The 26,068-nt window shown below is 44.3% G+C and overlaps 1 protein-coding gene across 1 annotated transcript; it reads left to right on the top strand.

The window, feature by feature from the left end:
• The first annotated feature begins 1,796 nt into the window (after nucleotides 1-1,796).
• LOC134512942 (protein ELYS-like) lies at nucleotides 1,797-24,547 on the top strand. Its single transcript, XM_063328862.1, has 27 exons — nucleotides 1,797-1,917; nucleotides 2,637-2,890; nucleotides 4,595-4,775; nucleotides 5,570-5,777; nucleotides 6,494-6,610; nucleotides 7,578-7,662; nucleotides 9,456-9,603; nucleotides 10,254-10,386; nucleotides 10,474-10,655; nucleotides 11,042-11,103; nucleotides 11,936-12,064; nucleotides 13,809-13,899; nucleotides 13,988-14,077; nucleotides 14,240-14,380; nucleotides 15,156-15,260; nucleotides 16,814-16,907; nucleotides 17,856-17,979; nucleotides 18,101-18,157; nucleotides 19,152-19,298; nucleotides 19,390-19,577; nucleotides 19,747-19,885; nucleotides 21,147-21,294; nucleotides 21,386-21,536; nucleotides 22,502-22,606; nucleotides 22,999-23,182; nucleotides 23,437-23,634; nucleotides 24,377-24,547. The coding sequence occupies exons 1-27, from the start codon at nucleotides 1,797-1,799 to the stop codon at nucleotides 24,545-24,547; spliced, it is 3,753 nt and encodes a 1,250-aa protein (XP_063184932.1).
• Nucleotides 24,548-26,068: the final 1,521 nt, after the last annotated feature.

Genomic DNA, 26,068 nt, shown 5'->3' with positions numbered 1-26,068 from the left:
TGTTGGGGTAGAGAGCTGAAATGCTTTCCTCGTCTCACCTTCTGCTGTAGCTTTGTGCTTGTGGAGCATCTGCACAAACTCGGCAAGACAATCTGTAGGCTGCACTTGAGTGAAAAAAGGCCGATTGTAGGATTCTGGTACAGACCGTCTCTGTCACGCTGGTGGCTTTTTAGACTACAGCTTAGGGCTTGGATGAAATGTAGGGTTTTTGCCTAAACCGCCGGGAGCGGGGAGGCTTTCTGCCTAAGCGGGAAAGACCTGACCCGGTGGTACTCCCTAAATCACCTGCTCACTCACTCGCTAAATCCTCTTTCTGCAGGAGTAAAATCCGGCAAAGTGCAAATTCACTGAACCTGACGACTACGAGAGTGCAGAAAGTGACTTTTCCATCTGCTGCTCCTCCAGTGCTTGTGAGTTGCTTCCTGTTTCTCTGGGGAAAATGTCATGGAACCAGTCATGAACAACAATTCAAAAATTGGTATAACTTTTATAAACCCTTTTATAACCCTTCCCTGAAATCACTTTAGCTTCCACCTCTGGCGGAATGAAAGAACGACGCCTGTCAGCTGCAGCCTTTCCCAGAGAGCTAGGGAGTCTCTCCGTGCAAGAGGGAGTTAAAAGTTGCCTTAAAAGATGCCTGACTGTGTCCTGGGTGGTGTCCTTTCTAAAAGTGAAGGGGTTTTTAGCCCTCCCTGCAAACTGAGTGTGCCGTTTCACCCGGGTATGAGCTAGCAGCCCGGGCTGACTGCCACAAAAAGGAGATGGACAAATTCCCTCTCCTTCTTCCCGATGCGTGGTCCTGCCTCCTTCCTTGTGCCACCTCTTATGCTTGCTGGTTGTCTCTGCAAGGCAGTTGAGCTCTCGAAGCTGGTGGAACACCACCTGCTTTTCTGGGTGAGTTTCCTGCCTGCTCAGGGAGTGAACTTGGCTCCTAAAGTGCTCTAAGGCACTGTTAAGGCAGTGCGAGGTGAGCCACAGGAGTACGGTAGTAGAACAAAGGAGCAGATGGAGAGATGGGAGGCGGCGGCAAGTCCTCTCTTTTGGTGGCAGGGAAGTCAGCATGTTTTGTGAAACCATCTCTTCAGCTGCGGCTGGCCATATTTTTAGCTTTTTCGTCAGTAAGCCCATTGCATTGTTGGCCCTTGAAACGGATTTTCAGGTACTACCGTCAGTCAAAACTGACGTCCCTGAACCCTGACTTGGCTGAATGTGATTCTGCTTGAACGTGTAATTTCTCCATGTTTATTCTTCTTGGAGCTTTTTAATGCAAAAATCTATCCTCAGCCTGTGACTCGTGGTACGCTCCTTTCTTTGGAAATAGTTTGGAAGTCATAAGTACCTAAGGTGAAGACCAATGGTAATTTTGGCTGCTAGAAGACAACTGACAATAAGTAACAAAGGGTAAAGTACGAAATCAAGGGAAAGGACAAATGGAAAGTTGTACCTGTTACTGAGAAGCTTTTTAAAATCTGATTTTTCTCAGCTCCCATCTTCCGAACCTGTGTGAGTAGACTTGAACTCAGTGTATTGGGCTTTTTCCTGTTATTTCTCTGTGGATACGTCTGGGTCGCTTTTTGTTGGTGATCTCACAGGCATCAGAAAAGCAAAGGATTCTCCTTTTGCTCTGCTGGGAGAGCAAAAAGTCTCCCGAGTGCCATTATTTGCAAGGAAAAGAGCTAGAGGTGATGTCTAGGGGATTTTTCACTGCATACTGATGAAACTTCTGTCACTCTCAAGAATAGTTCTGGCTGACGTGAGTCTAGTTGTGCAATTTTTTCCTGTATTTACAGTGAAGAATGCGAGACCTAACAGCTGAGGTAACGAGCAGTCTGCTGCAGTTTCCAGAGGTGACTCTTCAGGCACTTGGGGAAGATGAGGGAACCCTCGGCTCTGTGCTGTGCGGGAGGTTTTCTGGAGGTGAGCATTTTCCTTTAAATTTGGTCTCGGTACAAAGCTGTTCTTGCCTGGAGGCTACCTGAAGCCTCAGGTCATCGTATCAGCTGTGTCAGGTTGGTGCTGTTAAGAGGCATCCTGTTTAGAGAGAGAGAACAAAAAGGGTGCTTCAGCGATGACAAATGCTAATATTAAAACGTGAGTATAGTTAAACTTTGAAGTGGACTTTCCAGGTGATGTGACAGTAGAGCTGGGTGCCTATCTGGAGGTCTAGGCTTCTGTTAAGACCAGGTGGAATCTATCTACCTGAGTGTAAATGCAGGAATTGAGCTCATACTTCCTTTGGGCTGGCAGTAGTTCAGTGAAACAAAATGCCTTCGATTCTTCCTCTACGCTCTAAGACTTGTATTCCCATATGCGTTTAGATCATTTCTAGCAAAACCAAGGCGAATATGGTATAAAGGCTGTCGATCAGGACCTTGTCATCTTTATCGCAAACAACCCAGATTCTTCGGTGCGGGAATGACAAGTACAAATGCAAAATAACAAGGTGGTTAATTTTAGGAGGGATTGCTTGGGGATTTCAACGGGTGATTTTGAATCATTGACTAGAATGAGGTAGGTCGGTCTTCCTCTGCTAGGTACGTTTATTGAAGGAAAGGGGCAGGCACTGTGATTTTTTTTCAGCTGTTTTCAGTCTTCCGTTGGACATTTGCTTCAGTCCTCTTTCTTTTCTCTCACAGGGAGAAACGGCCTGGCGTGGTTGGCACGTGGTCCTCACCTTGAGGTGGTGAACTGTGTGACAGGAGAGCGGCTCTCTGCGTACCGTTTCAGTGGAGTCAATGAACAGCCTCCCACTGTTCGTGTGGTGAAGGAGTTTTCCTGGGAGAAGAGAACTGGACTGCTGGTTGGGTTGGAAGACGCAGAGGGAAGTGTTCTCTGTCTGTACGACCTTGGACTCTCAAGAGTGGTTAAAGCAGTTGTTCTTCCCGGGAGGGTAGGTACCTTTTAATTGGAGAAACGAAGCTTTGATGTTGTTAGGTGCTGCGTAGGCCTGTTTTAGGACAAGCTTTGGAGCGTCTCTTTGTAGGAGGTATTTTTTCTATCGCGCGTTAACATCCTGTCACTTGAGAGTATCCAGTCAAGACGGTGTTGCTGTAAAATCTTGGGCTTAATGTGCCATTATTGTTGGAGTTTACTGAGAGTAAAACAAGTTTTCTGGTTTTATTGTAGAGCACAGAGTTACCTGATTCTCTCCTTCCGCAAAAAGGCATTGAAAAGCACCTTTGTTTGGCCCTAATTGCTTGATTTCCATCAGAAATACCGTCTTTAAAATGGCTCAGAATTCCATAGTTGTGCTGTAAATGACTTCGACACATTGCCTTGAATCTCAGCCTAGCAAGCAGGCTGAGGAGAACACATTTTTCTGTTGACTTAGGAGAGGAAAAAAGAGCCTCTAGTGAGTTATCTGACAGATTGTTGGGAGGTCACCTTTCAGCCTGCAGTCCTTGAATCTCTGCTCTCTGACTAGTGTGTTTGTGTAGATGGGACACACTGGTGTAATGTTGCTGATGTTTTCTGTCTTCTGTAACCCAGAAACTCAAATGATGTGTGTCCCCTAGCCTCTTATCTTAATGTAAACAAGAATCGGTGGCAGTCAATAGAACATCAAGATTCATTTTTATCATCTTAGAATCTGCAACAACTAACTAACTAACTAACTAACTTCTTAGCCAGCTTTCCATCAGCTGCTTTGGTTTGACTTGCTAGAATACAGGTGGAGTTTTGTTTGTTTGTAATGCTACAGTGTGATGACTAGTAGTAAGCATTCGTATTGGGGTGACTGAGAGAGAGAAATACGTGCAGCTTTAGCGCAGGAGTCTTTGTGTGCTCGTGTGTCTGCTCTAGCAGTCAGTGTTGTCCTGGGATGTGCTGCAACGTGTGCTGAAAGGTCTGTCTTCGCCTTGTGAGACAGTTGCGTGCAGACTGCTGGGCACGTGAGAGAGCAGTGTGCGCTTCCTCCTTTAGGTGGAGTCACCTTTTTATCTGAGAAGCTGCTGCTTTAGGCTGGCTTTTAACATTTTTCTCAACATTCGTGAAAGCGCTGGTGTGCATTTAAAGCTTCTTTTCCTTTATGTGGTTGTTACTTTTCTTCTAAATGCGGACTAGTGTGAATTTTACTAAGCTGGTCTCTCCCTTCAACGCTTTCTAAATACGTTTCGCTCCCATGGAAATGGTGTGTCTCCCATGCAACTTGGCCGCTGCCTCGTCTGACTCTCGAGCCCTGATTTATCCTAACGCCCGTTTGTCAAAGAAGGCATAGACTGTACCGCGGTGCTGGTGGGCTGTGAGCGGTGGGAGACCTCGATGTAGTTGTGTTTGTCTGTCTTAAGCCCCTTGAATACGATAAAGTTTCTTGCGTATAACTGATTTTCTGTGTTTTCCTCCAGTTAATTACTGCGAAGTAGGAAATGGAAATTGCTAAGCTGTACTAATAGAATGCCCCATGTAAGTTGAAGTTAAGTCACTTACCCGCAGGAAATCTAGTAAATGGAAGGCAGTAACAGGTTTTTGTACGGGGCTTTTTTGTCTTTGTCTCTTTTCTTGATCTAATGGCAAACAATGCTTTGATGCTCCTGTATTTACTTTTTCTATTGAGCTTGTCAAAGAGCTCAAATAGTAACTTGTAGTTTTCCTGTAGGTAACCGCTATAGAACCCATAGCGAATCACGGAGGACCCAGCGTGAGCACTCAGCACCTCCATCAGAGTCTGCGATGGCTCTTTGGGGTGGCAGCAGTGGCTACAGATGCTGGCCATCTGCTTCTGGTTGACCTTAGTTTGGATGATTGCTCCTGCACTCAGAATGATATCGAAGCATTGGGTAAGCCTGCAGTTTTTCCACATGAATTTAAACGCAAGAAAACTTCTGTCTTCTAACGAAACAGTATGCATCCCACTTTGAAGACCCTTGTGTCAGACATTTCTGACGACTGGTTACAGGTGGCAGTTTGACATCGTATAGTCCTGACCTGATTAAACCTGGGAGTGTCTGACTGCTCCTCGCAGTGTTGTAAATGCCCCCTCCCGCCAAGATCCCTGTGCCACTATGATTCTTGCCAGAGAGGTGTAGGAATTTTGCCACGTGAGCCGGTGCCGCCGCCTGGTAGGAAGTTGTGTTGGAGGAGCCCTGTTTCCCGGGAATGCTCTTCTGCTTGTGTTAATTGACTTGGGGCAAATTTTGGGCTTGTTTTTTAAAATAAACCCCACTTACCAACACGCATGCATTTGGATGAATGAAATCTCGAATAGGTGTACTCAGATTGCATACACCGTTTTGGCTATTACAACAGCAGCTTCAGCAATTGGTGCCACTTCAAACACGAGGTGCCACTTCAAATTTCATCACGAGGCCCAAACTCCTGCTTTTCAGAGTCCGGGAAGAATTTGGTCACATTTTTACCTAGCTTTCAAATGTGAGTGAGAATACTTGTCTGATCCGAGAGTTCTTATGTTCTTTGAAGACATAAGTAATGGAAATGGCAAAAAAAAGTGTTGCATAAATGGCTATTTTGCCTGGCACGGTAGCATTAGATGATAGGGGTTGTCACGTCAGTGCCTAAAATGCAGCCTAAATGGCATAACGTATTCATTTATTGCTTGGTTTTGTGTGTGTAGATCTAGAAGTTGTCACTAAAAATCCTGCTGAAGTTGCACAAAGAAGAGAAACTGTGACCAGCGAAGGGAGACATCTCTGTTTTCAACTACAAAATGCTTCCGGAACAGCAGTATCAGCCCTGTGCTACATAAGCAGAAGCAACCAGCTCGTTGTGGGTTTCTCGGATGGCTACCTGTCGCTCTGGAATATGAAAACTTTGAAGAGAGAGTAAGTAGGCCTTTACACTTGGCCATGCCTGGAGGTGTGGGGCTCTCGATTTGTTGCTTAAGGAAGTATGTGGATGTAAAGAGAACTTTTTCAGGGACTGACATGAGTATGAGTATAATCTTGGCACGTTCAGAAATCCTCTTCTGACATAACTTTTCAGTCATACCTGGATCAAGTGGTCCACCTTCTCCCCAGTGGACTAGGATTGTTTTCCTTATTGTGCCTGTGGTTTGAGGAACTGTGGGAAGCATGCTTCCTGGGGTTTTCAGAACCGGTTACTGCAACTGGGGCATCCATTGAAAGGCTGAAGTATGTCAGTGATGTGATTTTGGTGCCGATATTCTCTAAAGTGTCCAGGGTGAAACTAGTGAGACATGAAAACTCAATAGCTGACCTGTGCCTGAAAAATGTATTCTTTCCTGCGTGTCAGCTTTGGCCGAAAGAGCAATCTCACCTGAAATATTTGGCTAACTTCTGGTTGGGATTCACTTCAGCAGATCTGCACTGACTCCCCAGGAGCTGTTGGATGCATAAAGAGACAGTGGAGGAATAATTAGGTGGCAAGAGTAGAGTGTGGAGGTACAAATAAGGTTCAGAAGTCAGGAAGAACAATGCTTAACGTAGTCCACGAAACGAGAAACTACCTGTGTTTGGGCCACTAGGCTCACCTTTTTTTTTCTTTTTCGTTTTGCTTTTTTTTTCCCCTAAACCTGTAGGCACCACTCTCAGCTTGAAGGAGGGAGGATTCCTGTCTATGCTGTCACTTTTCAAGAGCCTGAGAATGATCCTCGCAATTGTTGCTACTTGTGGGCTGTTCAGTCTACGCAGGAAAGGTGAATAAAAACTTTAACTATCAGCCACTGAATTAATTCTTTTTTTTTTTTAAGGATATTTGTTCCCATACAGTTGAACATGTGTATTTGTTGTGTGTCTGCGATTCTTTCCGGTACGGAAGGTGTTAAACTTAGAATGCAATTTTTACAGGATTTACCAGACGTGAAGAGGGACCTACTAGTTCCTGCCTTCTGTCAGAAGGCACAGCAACAGTGGCCATATTCTTCTGCTCGCATTCTCAAATGGTTTGCTTTTGTTCCTCGATGACCGCTTCATCATTTGTTTGATAGTCACACCGTGGTATTAAAATACCACTAGGAGCAGTTGAGGCTGCAGATCTAGAACACCAGACGTGCCCACACAACAGCCTGCCGCCCCTAAAGGCGGCGGTGACAGTATTGCCGATGGCCTTGTGCCAGCGTCAGCAGTCTGTGGAGCCTTGGTGAGGCAGTGCAGCTCCCCGGGCAGAAAACGATTCAGCAGAAAAGCCAATGGGTTCCTGCTGTTCTGCTGAATCAAATCGGACTTGGAAGGGTGCAGAGTGCGCAAGAGGGGGAGGGGAACTTTGGTGGTAAGGGAAGGGCAGAGAGATCTCTCTGTCTGCATCAGCAAGCGATTCCATCAGCTCAGCTGTTGGTAGAGTGGCAGTCTTTTAAAATTTGACTTCAAAGCAGTTTTGATGGAGAACTCTTCATTGTGAAGAACTATTTCCAACAATTCTTAGTCCATACAACATATTACAGCTTTCCAATTGTACGGTTGGCTTTTGCCCCTGAAGCTGTTAGTGTCCAAACGCCCTCCTTCATGTTTCAGTGGCTAAATGTGGCCGATGATCATGTTTTGGGAAGAGGTGGTGTTCTTTTCAGCAGGAGCATGCTATTAAGAAAACGTCTAGGTCTACTAACACGACGATGAGGACTATCAAGCAGCTTTGTAACCAAATCTCATAATTTATCCCTTTTTCAGTGAAGGTGATGTGGTGAGTTTACACCTGCAGCAGTTAGCGTTTGGTGACAGAAAACGCGTGGCCTCAGGACAAGTCATGTATGAGGTAAGAGGTGCATGCGTGGGAAAAGCAGACAATAGTAATTTTCTCTAAGGGAGTATCAGTTGAGTTACAGGGGTGAGATTTACCATCAAACTTCAGAGCTGGCTGAAAAAATAATCATGTTTTGCTGAGTCTTCTTGGGCACGGCCTTTGTCCATACCTTTTGGAAAGAAGGCGTACCATTTTATACTGCAGTGTCGTGTGTTCCAGCTAGATCCATCTGCAAAGAGCCCGTATAAATGAAATTCCTGAAGAGGACGCGGCTTTTGCAAATAAAATTATTCTGAAATACCAAACGAATGGCATGTAGGAAGAGAAGATTGGGCCTTGAATCGCTTGGTTTAACCAAGCTTCGGACTTGAATAAGCTTCTGTCTCTCTCCCTTTCTTAAAATACAGTCATACTCTAGCCCTTGCTGATCTTCAGTTTTATATTCTTGGTTTCCCTTAGAGCTTTGTCAGCCGGACTTCTCACATGAAATGCACCTACAGTGTCTCTTCAGTGTTGATCCTGACACTTAGTAGCTGTAAAGATAACTCGTTCTTCTTTTTGGCTGGGTGACCTATTCAATCTACTCTTAAAGCCAGGAAAATATGTAATTTGGTCAGAAGAGTGTACCTAAATGTTAGATCTGGCTCCAAGGAGGATGCGTTCAAAATACAGATGTGAGGTATCCTTGTATCTCAGATAGCTAACAGAGACAAGGCGCATCTGTTAGATGTGTAATTCCATTCAGTTGTACGCCTGGAAGTCTTCCAAAATCTTTTTGAGGGGACAGTAATCTTAGTTCAGAGCAAGTCTTTCCTCCTGATTTGGTACTTTCTCTTGCATATTCTCAATAGCTATGGAACGAAACAGGGGTGACTCTTGTATCGTGGTACTCTGGTTTTTGTAGGGACTGTGCCTTTTGATTTTTTTGGATTAATTTAGATTTTGAGTGTTTTGCTTATGTGTAGGAAAGGTGCTTCCTCATTTGGCACTGTTGCTTTTGCATAGATAGAGGTTAGGTGTTTGGAAAAGGTGGTGTTTCTTTAAAATGCATTATCTATCACGGTGACCAAGTAGAAGGATCTTCCAGGGATTCATCGCGTGCTGGATGCTATCTCTTTATCTTTGTTGATGTGCGGGACCTGTGCTCCACAGCGGATACTTTTAGTCTCAGAACACTTCCTTGTAGTCACAGATTGGTTAGTACTACATGACTGTCTGCCTGCATGGCTGTCTGAGTCAAGTTTCTTGTCCATCTTCAGGGGTAGAAAATTTAAGTGTCTCCCCTTTGCTAGGCCAAGTTTGAGTAAAGAAGGAGGAATCTACTGTTGATCCTTGTTCATTGGATAGAGTTCATAGGAGCTCAAAAGACTTTTTCAATACAGCAGTGCTTTTTGTTCCAGGAATTAGGTTTGAGGCTATGAAGCAGTGCCTCTTTGACTGTGTGTCATGGTAAGAGTCACAAATAGGACTTATGGAACATGTGGTACTGTGTTTTTCTATATGCGTGTCAAACTCTCGTCTCCATTGCCTTCAAGGCTGGTTTAAGTCTGCTTAAGTAATTAAACAGAAAGGTATGTTTAAGTAATGCTTCCAAAGACCTTTTTTGTACTGTCGCAGCAGTTGCTAAATCTGGTGCATCAAATCACGATCGTAGAGCGCATCTTTACCCTCGTTCTGCACAATGCTTGCGGATGGGCAGAGTATACACTCTCTACTTTGATATCAGAGTTTGACCAGTGTATGTATGTAATGTATGTTTTTATCTTAGAATGACCTTTGCTCTCTTCTCTGATTTTTTCCCCCAGGGTTTGGAATACCGTGGCGAAAAGTTCAGTTTAGATCTCACGGGTGGAGTCTTTCCCTTGAGAGGCCAGTTGAGTACTAAATTAATCAGCTGCCAGACTGTCGAAAAATTCCGCAGCGACGTTGACGGAGAGGATAGCGTAAATGAAGGTTTGTTCTGATGTCCGTGTTTGGTGATTTTAAAAGAAGTGCTTTTGGAACCTAAGCAACGAATGCTGTTCTGTCCCCACAGTCTGAAAGTCTTGCCTATCTGCATAGACTAGATTGTTGGGATTATTTACGAAGAAAAAATGGATGCTTAAGTTATGTGGGACTTCTTTAAGGGAAAAAGTGGGTTTTATTTTATGCTTGCTGACATGCTATCGCGATGTATGGTGGGGCCGTTTGTATGATGATGGTCAGTCGTTTTACTCCTCCAGCTGCCATCTTTGAACAAGAAGTTCAAACTCTCCATTGCTTAGGAATGTTACCAGAATTTTTTCCCTTCTTCAAACCGATGTCCGCATCTGCATCCAGATGGTAGCCCGTCACAAGTGCTGTTCCCCAGGGCACTGCACTGGGGCCACTTCTCTTTAGTATCTTGACCAGTGATCTGGACGAGGGGACAAGAAAAAGGGGCAGTGTGACTGAAACCTATCACAGAGATGTTTGCTATTCCGTAATTACTGTAATCACTCTTAGGAAGTGTTGTGTTTCACGAGTGACAGAACAGAATGAAGCCAAAATAGAAAGTGGTGTTTTAAAACTATCGGATCTATCGTATTTTCTACAAGTCAGAAACAACGTCTTGTCTTTTACAGTCACGTCTCCTGACACCAGTGTCTCAGTCTTCGGTTGGCAAGTGAATACGTACGGTCAGGGAAAACCATCTATTTACCTGGGTGTATTTGACATTAATCGCTGGTATTCTGCTCAAATGCCAGATTCGCTAAGGTAGATTTTTCTTCAGTAGTTTTCCATATGCCTGCCAATAATTCATTTGAATGTCGGCATTTAGCTTACGCGCTTGTTTTCTTTAAGGCCGGAAGAATTCCCTCATGAGTGCCCCTATTTTGCACTGTGGTCGCTGGATACCGTAGTGAGCGTGACTTCTCCGAAGCTCCTTTTGGATATTCTGGTCCATGAGCGGAGTCTAAGTCGGGGAGTTCCTCCTTCTTATCCACCACCTGAGCGGTTTTTTCATCCAGGCAACTATAACTTTGGTAGGTATTTCACTGCTTTTGAGAGTGATAAGCTTAAAATGAGGTCAAATGCCATTCATTGGTTCTCTTGTTCAGTCATTGTTTGTCATTCAAAACCCAAACCAAACCAAACCAAAAAACCACCCAGTCCCCCCCAAACCCAACTCTGATCACGTTGTACTGACAAGGTATTTACTATTGTGAAACATATCTGACAGCCGGCTGAGTTTTGGTGCTTTTGTAATGTAGCCGGTGAAGTGGTGCTGGTTATAGCCTGAAATGACTGTGAACTGAAGCTCAAAGCACTCAGTTATATGTTTCTAGATACCGGTGTGTAAAAAATGTAAAGTGGTCATGCCATAACTGTGAGAGTACGGAAGGTTGTCAAACGTTCCCTGTTTCTGCAGATGGTACGTGCTTGCTGACCTCCGGAGTCGTTCACATGACTTGCACCGGCTTCCAGAAGGAGGTGATCTTTTACTGTATCTTTATTGCGAGTGGCAGGAGATGTAGCTTTTCAAAGTTTTCTGTTGCACTGCTTTCCGTGTTAGGGACCGTTTCATGCTCATCCTGCCCGTCCACACGCATAGTTGCAATTGTATCCTGTCGCCAGTTGTATGCAAATGGTAATGTTTTAGGTCCCCTCTTGGGACTGTACAACTGCCGTTGTCTCCTCTTGAGGCACGATCGGGGATTGAATGTCTAGAAAGGAATGCAACGTTGCTCCAGGAGCAAGAACAAAACCACTGTAGAAGGCGGGGAAAGGTGTTACTTCTTTATTGCCCCTCAGTCGAACTGCCTGCATAGTCTTGAGTTAGAGTTTTGATCCCCAATTCTCTTGAAAAAGGAGGGAATGGAGAAAATGAAAAATGACATAACTGTTTGAGGAGTGAAAATTTTGTTTTCTCCCAAACTCGGCCAAATTATAACTTCTGAGCCACGGCACAGATTGTGACAGATAATTTTGAGTGAAGTTTCAGCTCACTAAATGTTTCCAACATGAATCGGCTTCCATACGAATAGGCATAGAAAGGATCTTCCAAAGCGTGAAGTTGCATGTTAGCTGAGCTTATATAGAATGTATTTTGTGTCAGTGTTGAGGGAAAGAGCAAGGCCTGTGTATAGACAGAGAAGGTAGAAAAGACTTAATTACGCAGATTGCTAACCTAAAGCATCTTAGTGGTTCAGGCTGTCTGACGGTGTCAGTGAACATTTAGATTCTTCCTTTTAGAGGTTATCCAGAAGCGTAGTGACGGAATAACAATGCTGTCTTAATCTGTGGTTTTCGATCGATGTTTCAGACCTTGAATTTTTTGAAGAAATCTGGCCCTTCAATATGGGAAGCCATTCAGGAGAGCTACAATAGGTGTCTTGTAGCTGGCTTGCTGTCTCCAAGACCAGTTGATGTCCAGCCATCCAGTTTGAGTCAGGTGAGTGCCTATGAGGGAATCAAGGGGGAAATACATCCATCTGGTCTGACAGGGCTGGAGGGGCTACAAGACACGATACTCCAATTTGAAATACAGGTGTTGACCTGAGCTAGCAGAAGTAACCGTATCCTTAGATCCAAAGTAGTGACTTTGACTGGGAACAGCCCTAAGAGATCTGGCTTTAGAGACCCCTCTCTTAATTCGGTGCCACACACAGATGCGCACAAGGAAGCGTGCAGTCAGTGCTGGTCATGCCCAACATAACGCATGTGTCCCCCAGAGCAACCCCCATCCCTGTCAGTTTCTCAAAGCAGTGGTTCAGTGCAGTAGCCGACGATGGGGGCGTCTCACTGGGATGCGAGCTCTTGCAGACGTCGGCTTGCTGCACTGTCACTGTACGTGATCATTTGCTTCCAAGGAAGTGGGCTGTGGTAAAGGATTACTGCTGTCAGCTCTCCCTGGCAATTTCTTCACGGCTTGCCCTCGTTTTCCCTTCATCGGTAGGCTTTTCTGCATCCTCTCCGGGCGGATCTTCACCTCTGTAGCCTCTGCCTTGTGCTGCAGTAGCCCAATTTGCTGCTCTGAGACTGCCCTCTTGCAGCTGCAACACCTTAATCACCTTTATCTCATGACACTCGCTACCTTCTCTGTGCTTTATGCCACCACAGTGACTTCACTCCCCCTGCCATAGGTTTTCCATTTGCAATGCACCAACCTTTCCCTGGAGCGATCAGCAGGAAGGGGAGAGCAGCCTTCCCGCTGCCCTCCTCTTCCTGTCTCCTGCATTCGTCACCACATTTGTGGACGTGTGTTAGGACATGAACGCTTCTGCACAGTGTGGTAGCTCAAAGACATTTCTTGGCAAGCTGGCCAATGGTGTGTTTCCTTGTCTGAAACCAGTTTTCAGAAAAAGATGGCAATATCACATGTGTGTTCTACATGTGTAGAAGTCGCTTTGAATGTCATGATTTTGCCTAGAGGGGAAAGATACTTTTGAATGTGTTTCAAAAAACCCAACCAACCAACCAAATCCCATCCCAAAAACCAAAGTAAAAACTTATGAAGGGTCCTCTCACCTGAGAGAAGTACGAGAACACCAGCTGAGATAAGCTACTACTTAGTATCGCGCGTCTGTGCATACCTGTGATTTATCCTTGTAAGGATTACCACTACACTATAATACAGTATTTGAAGAGCCTAACATTTAAACCATTAGGATGTAAATGTTTTGCTTCTTTTCTGTCACGTTACAAAATTCCAACGTACTGTTTTGGGTGTCAGAACTGCTTCATGTCTTCATGGTCTAGAAAGCTGCTTGGCCGTAGCTTCACTGTTTCCATGCAAACGTTGCACAGTTGTGTTTGTCCTGTCCCCTTCCTGCGTTCCTGATGGCAAACTTGTCTGCACAGATGTGTAACGCGTATTAGCAGAGGATGTTTCTGGACGTAGTAAGCTGGAACTCAGTACGTGAAGACTGTAATGCAGAGGCATGCGAAGAAAGATTAGAATTAGGCTGCAGTAAGTTGAAATGTCAGAGGAGAAGTGTGTTAATGTGTTCCTCAGAGCAGTGAGCAGTCCAGCCTGTGGCTGGAATTAAGAGAAAGGACGTGGCATTCCTGGCCTGTGTCCTGATTGACTTTGTGATGTCTGAATGAGTATACAGTTAGAAAGAAACATTTACTGTTGATGGTTCACATGGTGCAAGTAGGTAAGATTCTCATTTGAGTTTGTCTGTTACGTTTAGGAGGAGCAGCTGGAAGCAGTATTGTCAGCTGCTGTCCAGACAGGTTCTGTGGGACTTCTGACTGGATGCATTAAACATTGGATATCTGAAGGTAATACTTGGAACGTTGTTTTTTTACGTGGTACCTCTTTGAGTTGGAGCCTGTTGATTCATTTCTTTTTTGTTCTCTTTGTTTACAGAGCAGCCAAGGTCTGCTGGTAATTTACGGTTTGTTCTTGAGTGGACATGGAACCAAGTGATCTCTACAAAGGAAGAATTTGACCAAATCTGTGAGTACTAGTGTAGTCATTCTGCAAACCTAAAGTCGTTCTTTCTGATTGAGCTTCCTCAGTAATACGCCGCTATAGGATATTGCACGCGGTCCTTGAAGTGCGCCTTGAAACTCTGGAATTGCTCTGTCGGCTAACGATTTAATATTTATTCTTGAAAAGGTGTTCCGCTGTTTGATGGCTCTTGCAACTTCATTGACGCCCAGACATTACGGTCTCTCCAGCGCTGCCAGTTGCTTTTGAGCAACCTTAGCACGGTCTTAAACTGTTTTCTCACAGAAGCACAAGAGCTTACTGAAAAAGGTTTGTAGTAGTGCTACAAAATCTTTGGTATGTTTTATTAAGATTTGGAATTGTGGCAACATGGGCTTTTGTTGTTTTTGAGGATTGGAAGACAGTCACATTTAGCTGGGAGAAGGGGCTTAAAGCTGAGCGCTTGGGACCACCACAAAACACGCATGGAGTTCAGGGCAACAGTTTATGGTGGAGCTCATGCAAGGGGGTGGGGGAGGCTACATCCAGAGAGAAGCTTAGTAGGCAACTGGGCTGAAATTACAGCAACCGAATGTGGTATTGCTGAAAATTATTCCTTTGAGTTCTTAGCTAGCAAGTTCTAGTTGCATGCAGACACCGTGTTGCAAATTGCTAAACAATACGAAGGAAGCGTAAACGAGTAACATGCAAAGTAAGTTACTTGAGTTTCTACAGCTTTTTCTCTTAGAAATGGTTCTTGGCCTATTGAGAAAAGAAAAGAATATCCCTTTGCTATCAGAAGAATCTCTGCTACGTGAGAAACAGATGTCTTATTCCTGCGTGCATTTAGTAGTTCAGGCTTTGGGGTTTTGTTTTTTTTTTTTTTATTTTAGCCTTTAGTGAGTTTAGTTCTTTATAGGGGTTGCTTTTTGTTTTGGTGGTGATAGTGTTTTTTTTCTTCAAATAAGAAAGCGATACAGCATGAAAAACGCAAAGAGAAAGATTTCTAATGTGCTATTTTTATCTTTTGGTTTAGTAGGATGAAGGGAGTTTTGTGAAAATGAACAGAATTGCATAACGCTAATCATCTCCTGCCTTTTTTCAGGTTTTGCAGACGTGACAAATAAGCAAGCGGTAACGGGCCTCATTTCTTTGTATGCACGAGTGGTCATCTGGTTCTGTCGATCCGGTCTCCTTCCAGAGGGTTTAGGTAAGCGTGACCTGTCATACGTTTGTAGCAAGGCGACCATCCAGTGAGTGACTCCCACGAACGCATGCTTAGCCATGTTTTTGTAACGGTTTCGTCAGGAAGAAGTCGTGCTGGTTCATAGAATCATAGAATTGCTGAGGTTGGAAGGGACCTTTAAGATCATCAAGTCCAACCTTTAACCTACCCTGACAAAAGCCACTTCTAAACCATGTCCCTAAGTGCCCCATCTACCCTTTTTTTAAACACCTCCAGGGATGGTGAATCCACCACCTCCCTGGGCAGCCTATTCCAATGTTTAATAACCCTCTTAGTGAAAAAATGTTTCCTAATATCCAATCTAAACCTCCCCTAACATAACTTGAACCCGTTTCCTCTTGTCCTATCACTTGTCACCAGGGAGAAGAGGTCAGCCCCCGTCTCTCTACAACCGCCTTTCAGGTAGTTGTAGAGCGTGATAAGGTCTCCCCTCAGCCTCCTCTTTTCCAGGCTAAACAACCCCAGCTCCCTCAGTCGTTCTTCATAAGGTTTGTCCTCCAGACCCCTCACCAGCTTTGTAGCCTTTCTCTGGACACACTCCAACACCTCAATGGCCCTCTTGTAGCGAGGGGCCCAAAACTGAACGCAGTACTCGAGGTGGGGCCTCACCAGTGCCGAGTACAGGGGGATGATCACTTCCCTAGTCCGGCTCACCACACTATTCCTGATACAGGCTAGGATGCTGTTGGCCTTCTTGGCCACCTGGGCGCACTGCTGGCTCATATTCAGCCGGCTGTCAACCAACACCCCCAGGTCCTTTTCTGCAGAGCTGCTTTCGAGCCACTCTGCCCCAGTCCTGTAGCGCTGCATGGGGTTGTTGTGACCCAAGTGCAGGACCCGGCAGTCCCAAGTGCAGTGCCTTCAGTGGCAGGGTATGCTGAAGTTCTGTGGGTGAAGTTGAGATTTTGCTGGGTTGTCAAGTACACAGCGTAGAATGAGGCAGGCAGTTTCTTTCCTGGGTGGATTTTAGGAATAGCAATGGACCCCTGATGTCAAGGCACTGCTTGTGTCCACAGCTTGAACTACTTGAGATTTTAAACAAAGTACTATTAAACAACAAGTACCGGAATGCTTGTTTTTACAGTGAGAGCATTACCTGCATGTTTTGAACTTTCTATCAGTTGCTTGAGGAGAAAGTACACCTTGGAAATCCTTCTTTAGTTGGATGGATTAGAAATTCCATTGTCAGCCTTAATTGTCTCACAGATGCTCACGCGGCACGTTTAGAAACCATTCCCTTTGAGAACTGGGTGGTTTTTTTTATAGTGAACTTCAGCTTACCCTACATGTTGTGAATGCTGCGTGAACTGTAACCTTGAAACGGCACTTGGGGCAAGAAGGAATTGAGTCTTGTCTCTTAGAGTTCTTTTAGCAAAGGCAGAAAGAGGATTGGCTTCTTTCAGAGTTGGAGGCTTCTTGATGCTTAGCTTGTACGATCTTCTGTCTCTTTAGGCAAAAATTTTCGTTTACAAGTGTGATATGACTGCTTTAACTTGCTTCTACTTTGTTGCCTGTAGATGACGATACGCGTTTGTCGAGACCTTTCTACAATTATCCTCTGATTGAGAGCTACTATACTGGTCAGCGACAGAAACTTGAGCGTTTATCAAGGTAAGAGCTAGAGGAAGACTCTAGAACACTTCCACGGCAAATTCAGAAGTGGAAGGGAATGGCTTTTATCTCAACAGTTGCATGGGCTATGCGTAATGCCGCTGCCAGCAATACTCTTGACTTCAGTGACACGTGTGTTCTGTTGAACAGAGAGGTTACTTTCCTGTGTTAAAACGGTGCTATCTACCTCTGCTTAGTACCACTGGTTGGTATCATCATTTTTCGGGAGTCTACTTTATTCATTGGCTAATGTGTATAATTTCTGACTACTGAAAAAGGCCATGTGATTAGGACAGGATCAGTCACCTCCAGTTCAGCAAAGCAGGGTGTTCACAGAACAATTGTTTTGGAAGCAGAAGAAAGCGTGTTTTTTAACAAACAATCATCTCCGTCCTTGACTGGTAATAGAGGGTCATAACTGTATTGGCCTAAGTCCCCTTCTCCCAAGTACGTGGTGTGATTTCGTAAGATGGTTGGAGTTACATGGAGTTGGCACGCCTCGCACTCTGCTGGCTGTCGGATAGAAGTCACTTGCTAACGTCAGCTCTCTTTCCTGGACTAGCTGCCTAGCACATAGGCGGCATGCCTTGGATTAGCCGATAATAGGTTTTTCTTTGGAAATTGTACTGAAAACTGAATAAAGAGCTGACCAAGCTTCGGCGATGGCACTGTGACCAAGAGGCTGCAAGGTGAGTTAAGGTGGAAGCTGCAGGGTAGGAGGTATTGACTTCAAAGTTCATCTTCCTTGGCTTACTTCTCAAGTAACTTACATACAGGCTCGTGTGTTCCTTCGAAGCACAGAGCCTCTAGTGTCCTTTTTCTGCTTTGTGCCATCGGGAGATGAAAGGGCAGGGCTGCAGTCAGCAGAAGACTGGAGGAAAGCCGTTACACCGGGAGGCTGGAATTAGTGTTTAACTCTGTCCAAATCCTTGCTACCTTTTGTTCCAGAGGAAAATGGGACTCGGACTGCTTGATGGTTGATGGAATGGTTTCCCAGTTAGGAGACCAAGTGGAGAAGCTGTGGCGGAGAGATGCAGGAGGAACTGGGAAATACCCGCCTGCCAGTTTGCATGTGAGTGTCCTGTTCACTGAGAACAACAACAAACGGCCGCCCTCCCCGCCAAACCCCACCCAAAAGCCAATGATTTAGGGAAGACAGGCGTTTTTTCAGAACTTTTAATTTTTCATTTCAGGCACTGCTGGATCTCTATTTGCTAGAAAACATTGAAGAAAACTGCAAACACGCAATTGTATCCTTTCTAGTTATTTTTATTACACCTCCAGGGGATGCACATAAATGTTCTTCAGTGTTGGTCGCCGACCTGTTTCATGACATTTTTTCATTTATGCTTCAAAGACGATGCAAGTGAAAACATTTAGTTTAGCGTAAAGTTGTAGACAGAAGCGCTGTTTTATTTATTTGTACTGTGGATTTTTGATGATTTTTTCTTAAATGTTTTGTTGCAAAAGACTTCTCTGGTAGGAGAAAACAGGTTTAGTAAGAAATGCTGGAGATAAAAACAAAAGCCCTTAGTTTTTCTCCAAATTTAAACACCGTTCTAAATTTTTTAAAACCCTCCTATCTGTAGCAAATTGCTTCTTACTAGAATGATGTGGTAAAATATCCTGTTTCAGAGCAAAAGGTTTTCTAAGAGTGGTTTACCAGTACCGGATTTTTGCTGAAATCACGGGTTTTCCAGTGCAGCTCACAGTGCTTGCTTTGGTTCCGTTGAAAGTGCAGGCACACGGAATAAGTAACAGGGAGAAGAGAAAAGTCATGGGGCAGAAACTTAACTTTTAAGCTGCTGAAATACACAGCCTTGCTTTTGCTGTTTGTTGCCTAACCCGCGAGGGGAGCCTAGAGAGCAAGGGGCTTAGAAACGCTTATAGCCCAGAGCTGTCTCGTTAGATGATGTCCCTAAAAACGGACGTCAGAAAGAGAAAATGACGCTACCAATGAGTGACCCGCATACTGGTTTAAATCCAGTTTTAAGCATTCGGAGCTGAGCTGTACTGTAAGGATGCCACAATTTACACTGTTTTATAGACGCTGGACATGAGGGAAAAACCCAACTGTGGAATTTATTTGCTGTAATAATTGAGCGTTGGATGCTCCAATGTTTTGAATGTATTTTCTGCTTCCTACCACTTTTATATTCTTACTTCATTATGTTTTTCTAAAGGTAATGTGATAAACTTTTGGTCTTACAAACTGATTAGCCTTAATGAGATACCTGATGTCAGACAATTTACTTGCTGCTGGATATCAAGCGTTCCTTTCCGAGTGAGACAGAGACTTCAGTCGACTCCTTTGCAACTGCCTTTGGCATGCCTTGGGGACTTGTTAAGCTTGTTGAAGGTTTTTGGCTTCTAGATCACAATGATTACGAAGTAAGTCTGGTAGAGTTGAGTTAGAGATACATGGCAGTACAAAGCTATAATCTAGAAAATGATTTTAAAACCCGATCTCTAACTTGTACAGAATTCACTGGCCCTGCTCTTTCATCCCGCTACAATCAAAACGGCGTCATGGCAGCACAAGAGAATTATTCAGTCCCTCCTGTGCCAAGGGGAGCATGGGCAAGCCCTCAGATACATCCAGCTGATGAGGCCACCCACGGCAAGCAGCGGGGAAGTGCAGCTTCTCCTCACTGTGTTGCTCTCCAATAGGTAAAGAAATACACCCCACCATTTTGTCACGCAAATCTTGTGAAAATGGAGAACAAAGAATAGAAATCATCATCCCCTAAGTTTCCTTTAAACTTTGAGTACAAGACTCTTGGGGCATCTCTTTGGTTATGCTGTTAACATCCCTTTACGTCTGAAACATTAATTACAGGTGCATGGTGGAGGCTTGGGGTCTGTTGCACCAACATGCCGCTCAGGCAAACTTAGAAGACCTCTTAAAACACATGTACGAAATGTGCCGGGAGATGGGCCTGATGGAAGACTTGCTGAAGCTGCCTTTCACAGACACCGAACAAGTAAGTGGGAGCAAGGAAAAATGTTCATCGTCTCTTTGAAAAGAGAAAAGGCAGAGCCATAACAGATTTTTGGAATGAATTTTTTTTTCTCATGGGAGTGTTTGGAGAAGTTTTTAAGGACCAGCGCTGGTGTTCAGAATCTTGCTTTGTTTTTTTCATACCATTCTTTGAAACACTCGGAACAAGTTTCTACACCTTTGGTTACAGCTGAAGCTAAATGTTGACCAATATACGTCACTACTCCAAAGCTACTCTATGAAGCTATAAATTAAATGTTACACACCACTGTTGACCCCTCGGAGAACAGTTTGTTTGCATCTGAGGAATAAACATGTATCTTTCCCATCAGCCAGTCTTACCATTCCGTGATTGAGATACGTATGTTATGCGTGGCTTAGATTACTGGAAGTTGTTTGTGTCACTCCTTCCTGTGGGATGACGAGTAGGTTGTATGTCATCGCTTGTGTCTTGCACGCAACTGTATTCTTCTAGCTGAGAGCAGGCTAGATGCCAATCCACAGGTTAAATTTCTGTGGGTTTTCTTTGTTTTTTTAATTTCTGCGAGTTTCAGTGTGCTCTCCAATTCCACAACTTTCATTTCACGGCTTTTATGACAAAAATTCTTGTCTAACCTCTATTTCTCAAAATAGCCAGATTACATTTTGTGTTACATGAACTTGTGTTCTGGATTTGTGACGCGTTTGCTGTTTTCTGGAATCATAGTTTTCCAGTGACTCAAACTTCTAAGGTGGTTTGGAAGTCGTAGGTCCTGCATTTGAAAACTGTCATGCGGCCAGGTGGTGTGCGTAGGTCGCTTTTTCTTGCTTGTTTTAATCTTCACATCATGTTGTCCAGGGTAATTTCCAGTTGTCCCGTATATTCAGGGCGCTGGCGTTTCAGGAAGAACAAGGGAAAGCCTGCTATGTAGTAAGTCGTTTGCAAATTGCAGGTGATATCAGAAAATTGCAGGTGATAACAGGTGTTATCAGAAGAAGGTTCTGCAGAGTGCCAGCATTGTTTTAACTTCAAGTTGTAGGCTCTGTTGCTATTCCAGTCTTCCTTCCACTTTGCTAAAAGTACCAGGTGAAATCGGTGTGTGCGGATGGGTAGAACTTGCCGCTGTTCTGTGCAGTGGAGGTGTTTTCCCACACCCGTAGAGGAAATCTGCTCACTAATGCGAAATAGCACGGAGAGGTCTGTGCAAGGAACTTCTTGTAATTAGTTAAGCTTTTGCTTTCCGCTTTTCCTTCATCAGAATGATCATGATCCTCGCTTGAGAGAGAGGGCAGTTGCCCGAAATTCTGCATTACCCCAATATGGCAAGATCCTTCCACGAATTCAAAGGAAGCTGGCCGTAGAGAGAGCCAAGCCTTACCATTTGCCTGCGTCGGTCGTAAGAGAAGGTAACTTTTAGCGGGGGGAAATATGGTGGAGAACTAACCACCCACCTCTTTGATGGCAGCAGGCTGATATTTTTCCCCTCTTGCTTTCCAGTCTCAAGACCAACGCCATTATCCACAGTAACAAACCCAGCTAATGCAGGACATTTGTGTACTAGAGAAAATTTCCTCAGTGCTGTATTGTGCAAAACTGGAGAAGTCTGGGAAGGAAATGAGCAGGAAACCGGTTTCTCACGTGTTGATAGGTAAGCAGCCCTTTAACAAAGTTTAGTCTTGATCTACGTGTTATAAAGGTCACCTGACTCCGTACCGTTGTCTTGAGGTTATGTGGTCTTTTGTCCTTACTCGCCTGCCTGCAGTGAGGTAGTGGGGCCTCCTTCACTGGAGGTACCCAAAAGGCGCCTGGATGCCAACCTTTGCAGCCTGCTCCAGGAGAAAGTTCTCTCAAGTGTGCAAGCTTCTGTTAGGTGTTACTAACTGGTTTTGCTAGTTCTCAATAAAAATCGTCCTGTATTTTTTGTACTATCCATTGAAACACTAGGAATAAGTTTCTACACCTTTGCTTACAGCTGAAGCTAAATGTTGAACAAAATATGGCACTACTCCAAAGCTACTCTATGAAGCTATTCAATGTTACACACCATTGACGACCCCACTTAAAACAGTTTCTGTGCAACTGAGCAATAAATACACGTCTTCTTACTCAGACAGCCTTACCATTCAGTTGCTCAGATACGTTATGTTGTGTGCCAGAAGGAAGGTGCACCTGACTAAAGCCTTGTTTGGCTTTTTGCACATTCAACATATTACATTTAAGAATCAATACTTCATAAGTACTGTGTGGAGAGACAGTTTTTCTGCTATGGTAATCTCATTTATGCAAATACATATATGTTTACATTCTGGGAAGTGTGTTTACAGGCTTTTAGGTAGCTGAAACTAAGACTATGATTACCATCAAGGTATGGGTGTACAGATACGGATAGACTTGATTGTGGGATCAAATAGTCCTGTTTTACCACCTCCTGCCCAGTGTCTGCTTTGTTTCTGCCCTTTTTGCTTAAAATTTGGCAGAGTTATAAAGAGCAGGAAGGAGGCTCGTAGTTGTCAGATGGCTTTCCTACGAGTGGCGTGGTCAAATGAACTTGAGTTCCGGTACGTGTGGACTTCAGGGGAATGACAGTCAGTTACATTTTCCTTTTAATTCTAGACCTCGAGCTACAGGACCACCAGCCATAACACATCCTCTCCCTGGTGCAGAGTGGCGCGATGCATTTGTTGGGACGCCAGTTACGAAATCTTCATGGAAGCGTTCCAGCTATAGTACATCCACAGAATGAATGCTTCCAAAAGGCCAACTTAGGGACACGACTAAGTGGAGAATTGGAAGTGGTCCCAGCGCAGAAATGTAGATACATTTTCTTCTGGCATGGGACTTACATGCCTCGTGCAGCTTGAAATGGGATTACTCTTGCCTCAGAGGCAGTGATTTGGGAAATTAAGTGTGAAATGTAGAGAAGTAATTACAAAAAGGAAATGCCTGTAACTTCTTCCTGGGCCTGATACATCACCTGAACAGCTGAGGGCTTACCCATATTTCTTGTTGATTGAATGTTTTTGTGCTGTGTCATGTCAGATTTCTCGAACGCAGCATGATCTTGTCCCCATTGATTTATCTGTTTTCCTCTTTTAAATCGTGTCTCTTAACAGGTTGCCTGATTTGATGGTCCATCCCGTTCCTTCATGTTCTGCAGCACAGTCACCATGCAGAGCTTCCACTTCGTTCATGCCATCCAGCCCACCGAGATCAAATATGCATGGTTCCATCTCACAAAATAATTTTTCAGGAGGCTCAGAGCTGAATTTACTTACCACTCCTCCTGTGGTTAAGGTTTGTATTAAAAAAACCAACGCAACACACCAGTGACAACCAACCAAACCAAAAGCTTGTAGACATAAAAAGCACGGGGCTTTTTTATCGTTAAGGTTTTCGTATCTTTGGAAAAAGAGCAGTGCAGGGGCTAAACATCCTCTCTGCTGGTACAAACTCGGTTTGTAATTTAAACTCTTACTTTTGACAAGGGAAGCCTTCTGTTTTGAACATTTAATGGGTTTTAAATTAAGTGCTTTTATTTCTTTTCCTAGAGAGCTAAAGTTTTGGCCACATCTGCTTCTGGTGTTCCTGGGTTTACTCCTCGGTCTATTCTCAGATCCAACCTTCGCACCACTCCCCTAGCTACTCCCTCCGCGTCTCCGGGACGATCGGTCACTCCTCCTTTACGAGCAAAGAAACCTAGAGTATCATTCAGGGAGGAGAACTCGAACGCAGAATGGACTGTTGGGGTAAGTTGGGCTGCAGTGAGTGATTTTTTTTCCAGTTAAAGTCTTTATAGACTGTGTTTGGATTTGGATTTTTATAGAGTTTGCCTGCCTCCTTAAATTGAGAACTGGAATTGCAAATCAGAATGGCAGACTTGAATTTGGCCCAACACTGTAGAGAAGATGGTTCTAGACTTGGGAAACTTAGGGCAAACTGCTTACTGCTTTCTTGTTCATAGATTTGTAAGTGTAAAAGGAAAGCTTATGCAGACTGGTATTTCTTGGATTTAGTTTTGAAGCATGGCGCGTTGCTATAATATGATGCTTTAGCAACTTTTGACAAAGCAGGAGGCAAGAAAATGAGCAGGTTCTATGGAGACTGGAAGCTGCTGTTGAGGGGCTTCTTCCTTCTGCCGGTGTTGGCTAGCTCTACAACTTAGAGGGCTGGGAAAAGATCTTTACACGTGGATTAAATTATCTTGACCATCTGAGTCCCTGGAAATACGTAACAGATAACTGCTTTTGTTCGCACCATAAAAACACGAGGTGGAGCTATTTAGAATGTGCTGTGTTGTCTCAGGCAATCCAAGCGGCTCCTTAGAGTGCAGGGTTGAGCTGTCGGATGTGAGGGCTGGCCAGTTTGACAAAGTGTTGCCGACTGGAACTTTCAGCTTTTCTCTCATCGTTGCCTTTTACCCTGTTAGATGGTAAATGGAGCACGCGATGGCGTACACTGAACACTCTCTTCTCTGTCCCTTAAACGCAGAAGCTGTCGTGTGTAGCAGAGAGTACACTGTATGTTTCTAACGTCACACCCAGCAGTGATCTGAAAGGAAAAGCAGCATTTCACTGTCCTTGGTTTCATCTGGGTCAGTTTGAAGCCGGTCTCTTTGGTAATGACTATTGCATGAACAGGCTTTTTTTTAACTTTCGGTGATTGAAGATAGTGTGGTTAATAAGTGTTGCTTTGCCTTCAAGAAAAGGCACAGTGGCTTTCCTTAAACGTACTGGGTGTGTTATCTGTTGATTTCTGAATTTCAGCTTTTAGGTTGGTGTGAGAGTTTGAGATGGAAGGTTTGTTTTTGTGGAGGGAAACTGTAACGCTTTCGGCAATACCTTTATCATGACTTGTTCATGAAAGAAACATTCATCTGTGTTCTGTAGAAGCGTAAGAACTTGTGAATAAGTAATGTTTTTCTTGCCTTAACGTAGGAGCTTCCGACCAAAGAGGAAGAGGATGCCGAATATACACAGTCTGTGGGAAAGCAAAAATTGAAGAGAGGTAGAACTGCAAAATCAAAAATGAAGAAAGCAAGCAAGTATGAAAAGCTTTTTGAACGCTTACTTGCATTCCTTTATTTTGGTAGCAATTCAGCTTTTGGCCACCTCACTTGCTCTTCCTCACTTGGCGGTACAGTTCTGCTCTGACTTTGCGAGCCTGTCCAGCTTGCTGGTCTCCTGGGCACCGTTTTCCCCACTTCACGGTTCAGTTTTCTATTGGAACCAGAAGAGGGAGGGGCTAGGAAAGGCCAAGTGGGTGCTACTCTTTGCAATGATGGCGTGCTCTCCTGTCATTCCACCTTACGAAACCACGCTCTTACGGTCTTTAGTTCCCCATAGAAGGCAGGAGTGGGTCAGACGACGAGTAAAGAGAACGTCTTGTTTCTGGCCGTGTTTTCCGGTTCCTTCTGGAAAACCGTCTGGGGAGAGTTGCCTCTTAAAATCAGGGCGTGGGGGCGCTCAAAAAGCTCACGCGAATACTGAGTGAGAATGCTTGGGACAGTCTGGTAGGGAACGAAAGCAAAAGGAAGCTTGTTTCTGTATGTTTTCTGCCTTGACCCTATCTTCAAAGAAGCCCATAAATAATTCTTTGGCATCGATTTTGTAATTCCAACATTGCAAAACGTTTTCCTCTACTGAATACTGTTGGTAATCAAAAAATCAATTTGATACTTCTCTTTCTTTTCAGGACCACAAGAAAAGGAGGCTCTTGGTCACCTCCACCGGTGGAAATAAAATTCGTCTCTCCTTTTGGAAGTGCACTGGATAAAGCCATGGATCGTATTGCAAGAATATGCCCGGTGTGCAAATATGTCTGAGGATAACCGAGCAGTTTAATCCCCCATCAGAACTTCCCCTCGTGGAACACTACTCTCAGGCTTGTTATTTCAATAAAATTGTTTGCTGCAATTTCATCAGTTCCCATGTAACCACTCGTAAATAGCTTTGTTGTTGATTTCTGGTGGGGAAAACAAGCTACGGGCAGAAACCAATCCATAGGGTCTCACGAGTCATTTACTTCTTCTCCGTAGTCTTCCTGGTACAGAACAGGTTTCTTTTTGGCGTTGGTGAACTTAATACTGCGAAGCTTAAAGCTTGATGCCGGTGTCTGCCAAGTAGCGAAGGGTTGTTACAAATCTGCTGAGCCGGGGCTTCGTCCTTCCTGGCGGCAGGAGCC

This window comes from Chroicocephalus ridibundus, chromosome 3 (genome assembly GCF_963924245.1).
Source record: "Chroicocephalus ridibundus chromosome 3, bChrRid1.1, whole genome shotgun sequence".
NCBI classification, from domain to species: domain Eukaryota; kingdom Metazoa; phylum Chordata; class Aves; order Charadriiformes; family Laridae; genus Chroicocephalus; species Chroicocephalus ridibundus.
The sequence above is the reverse complement of the archived record's forward strand: the minus strand, read 5'-3'. Positions and strand labels throughout refer to the sequence as shown.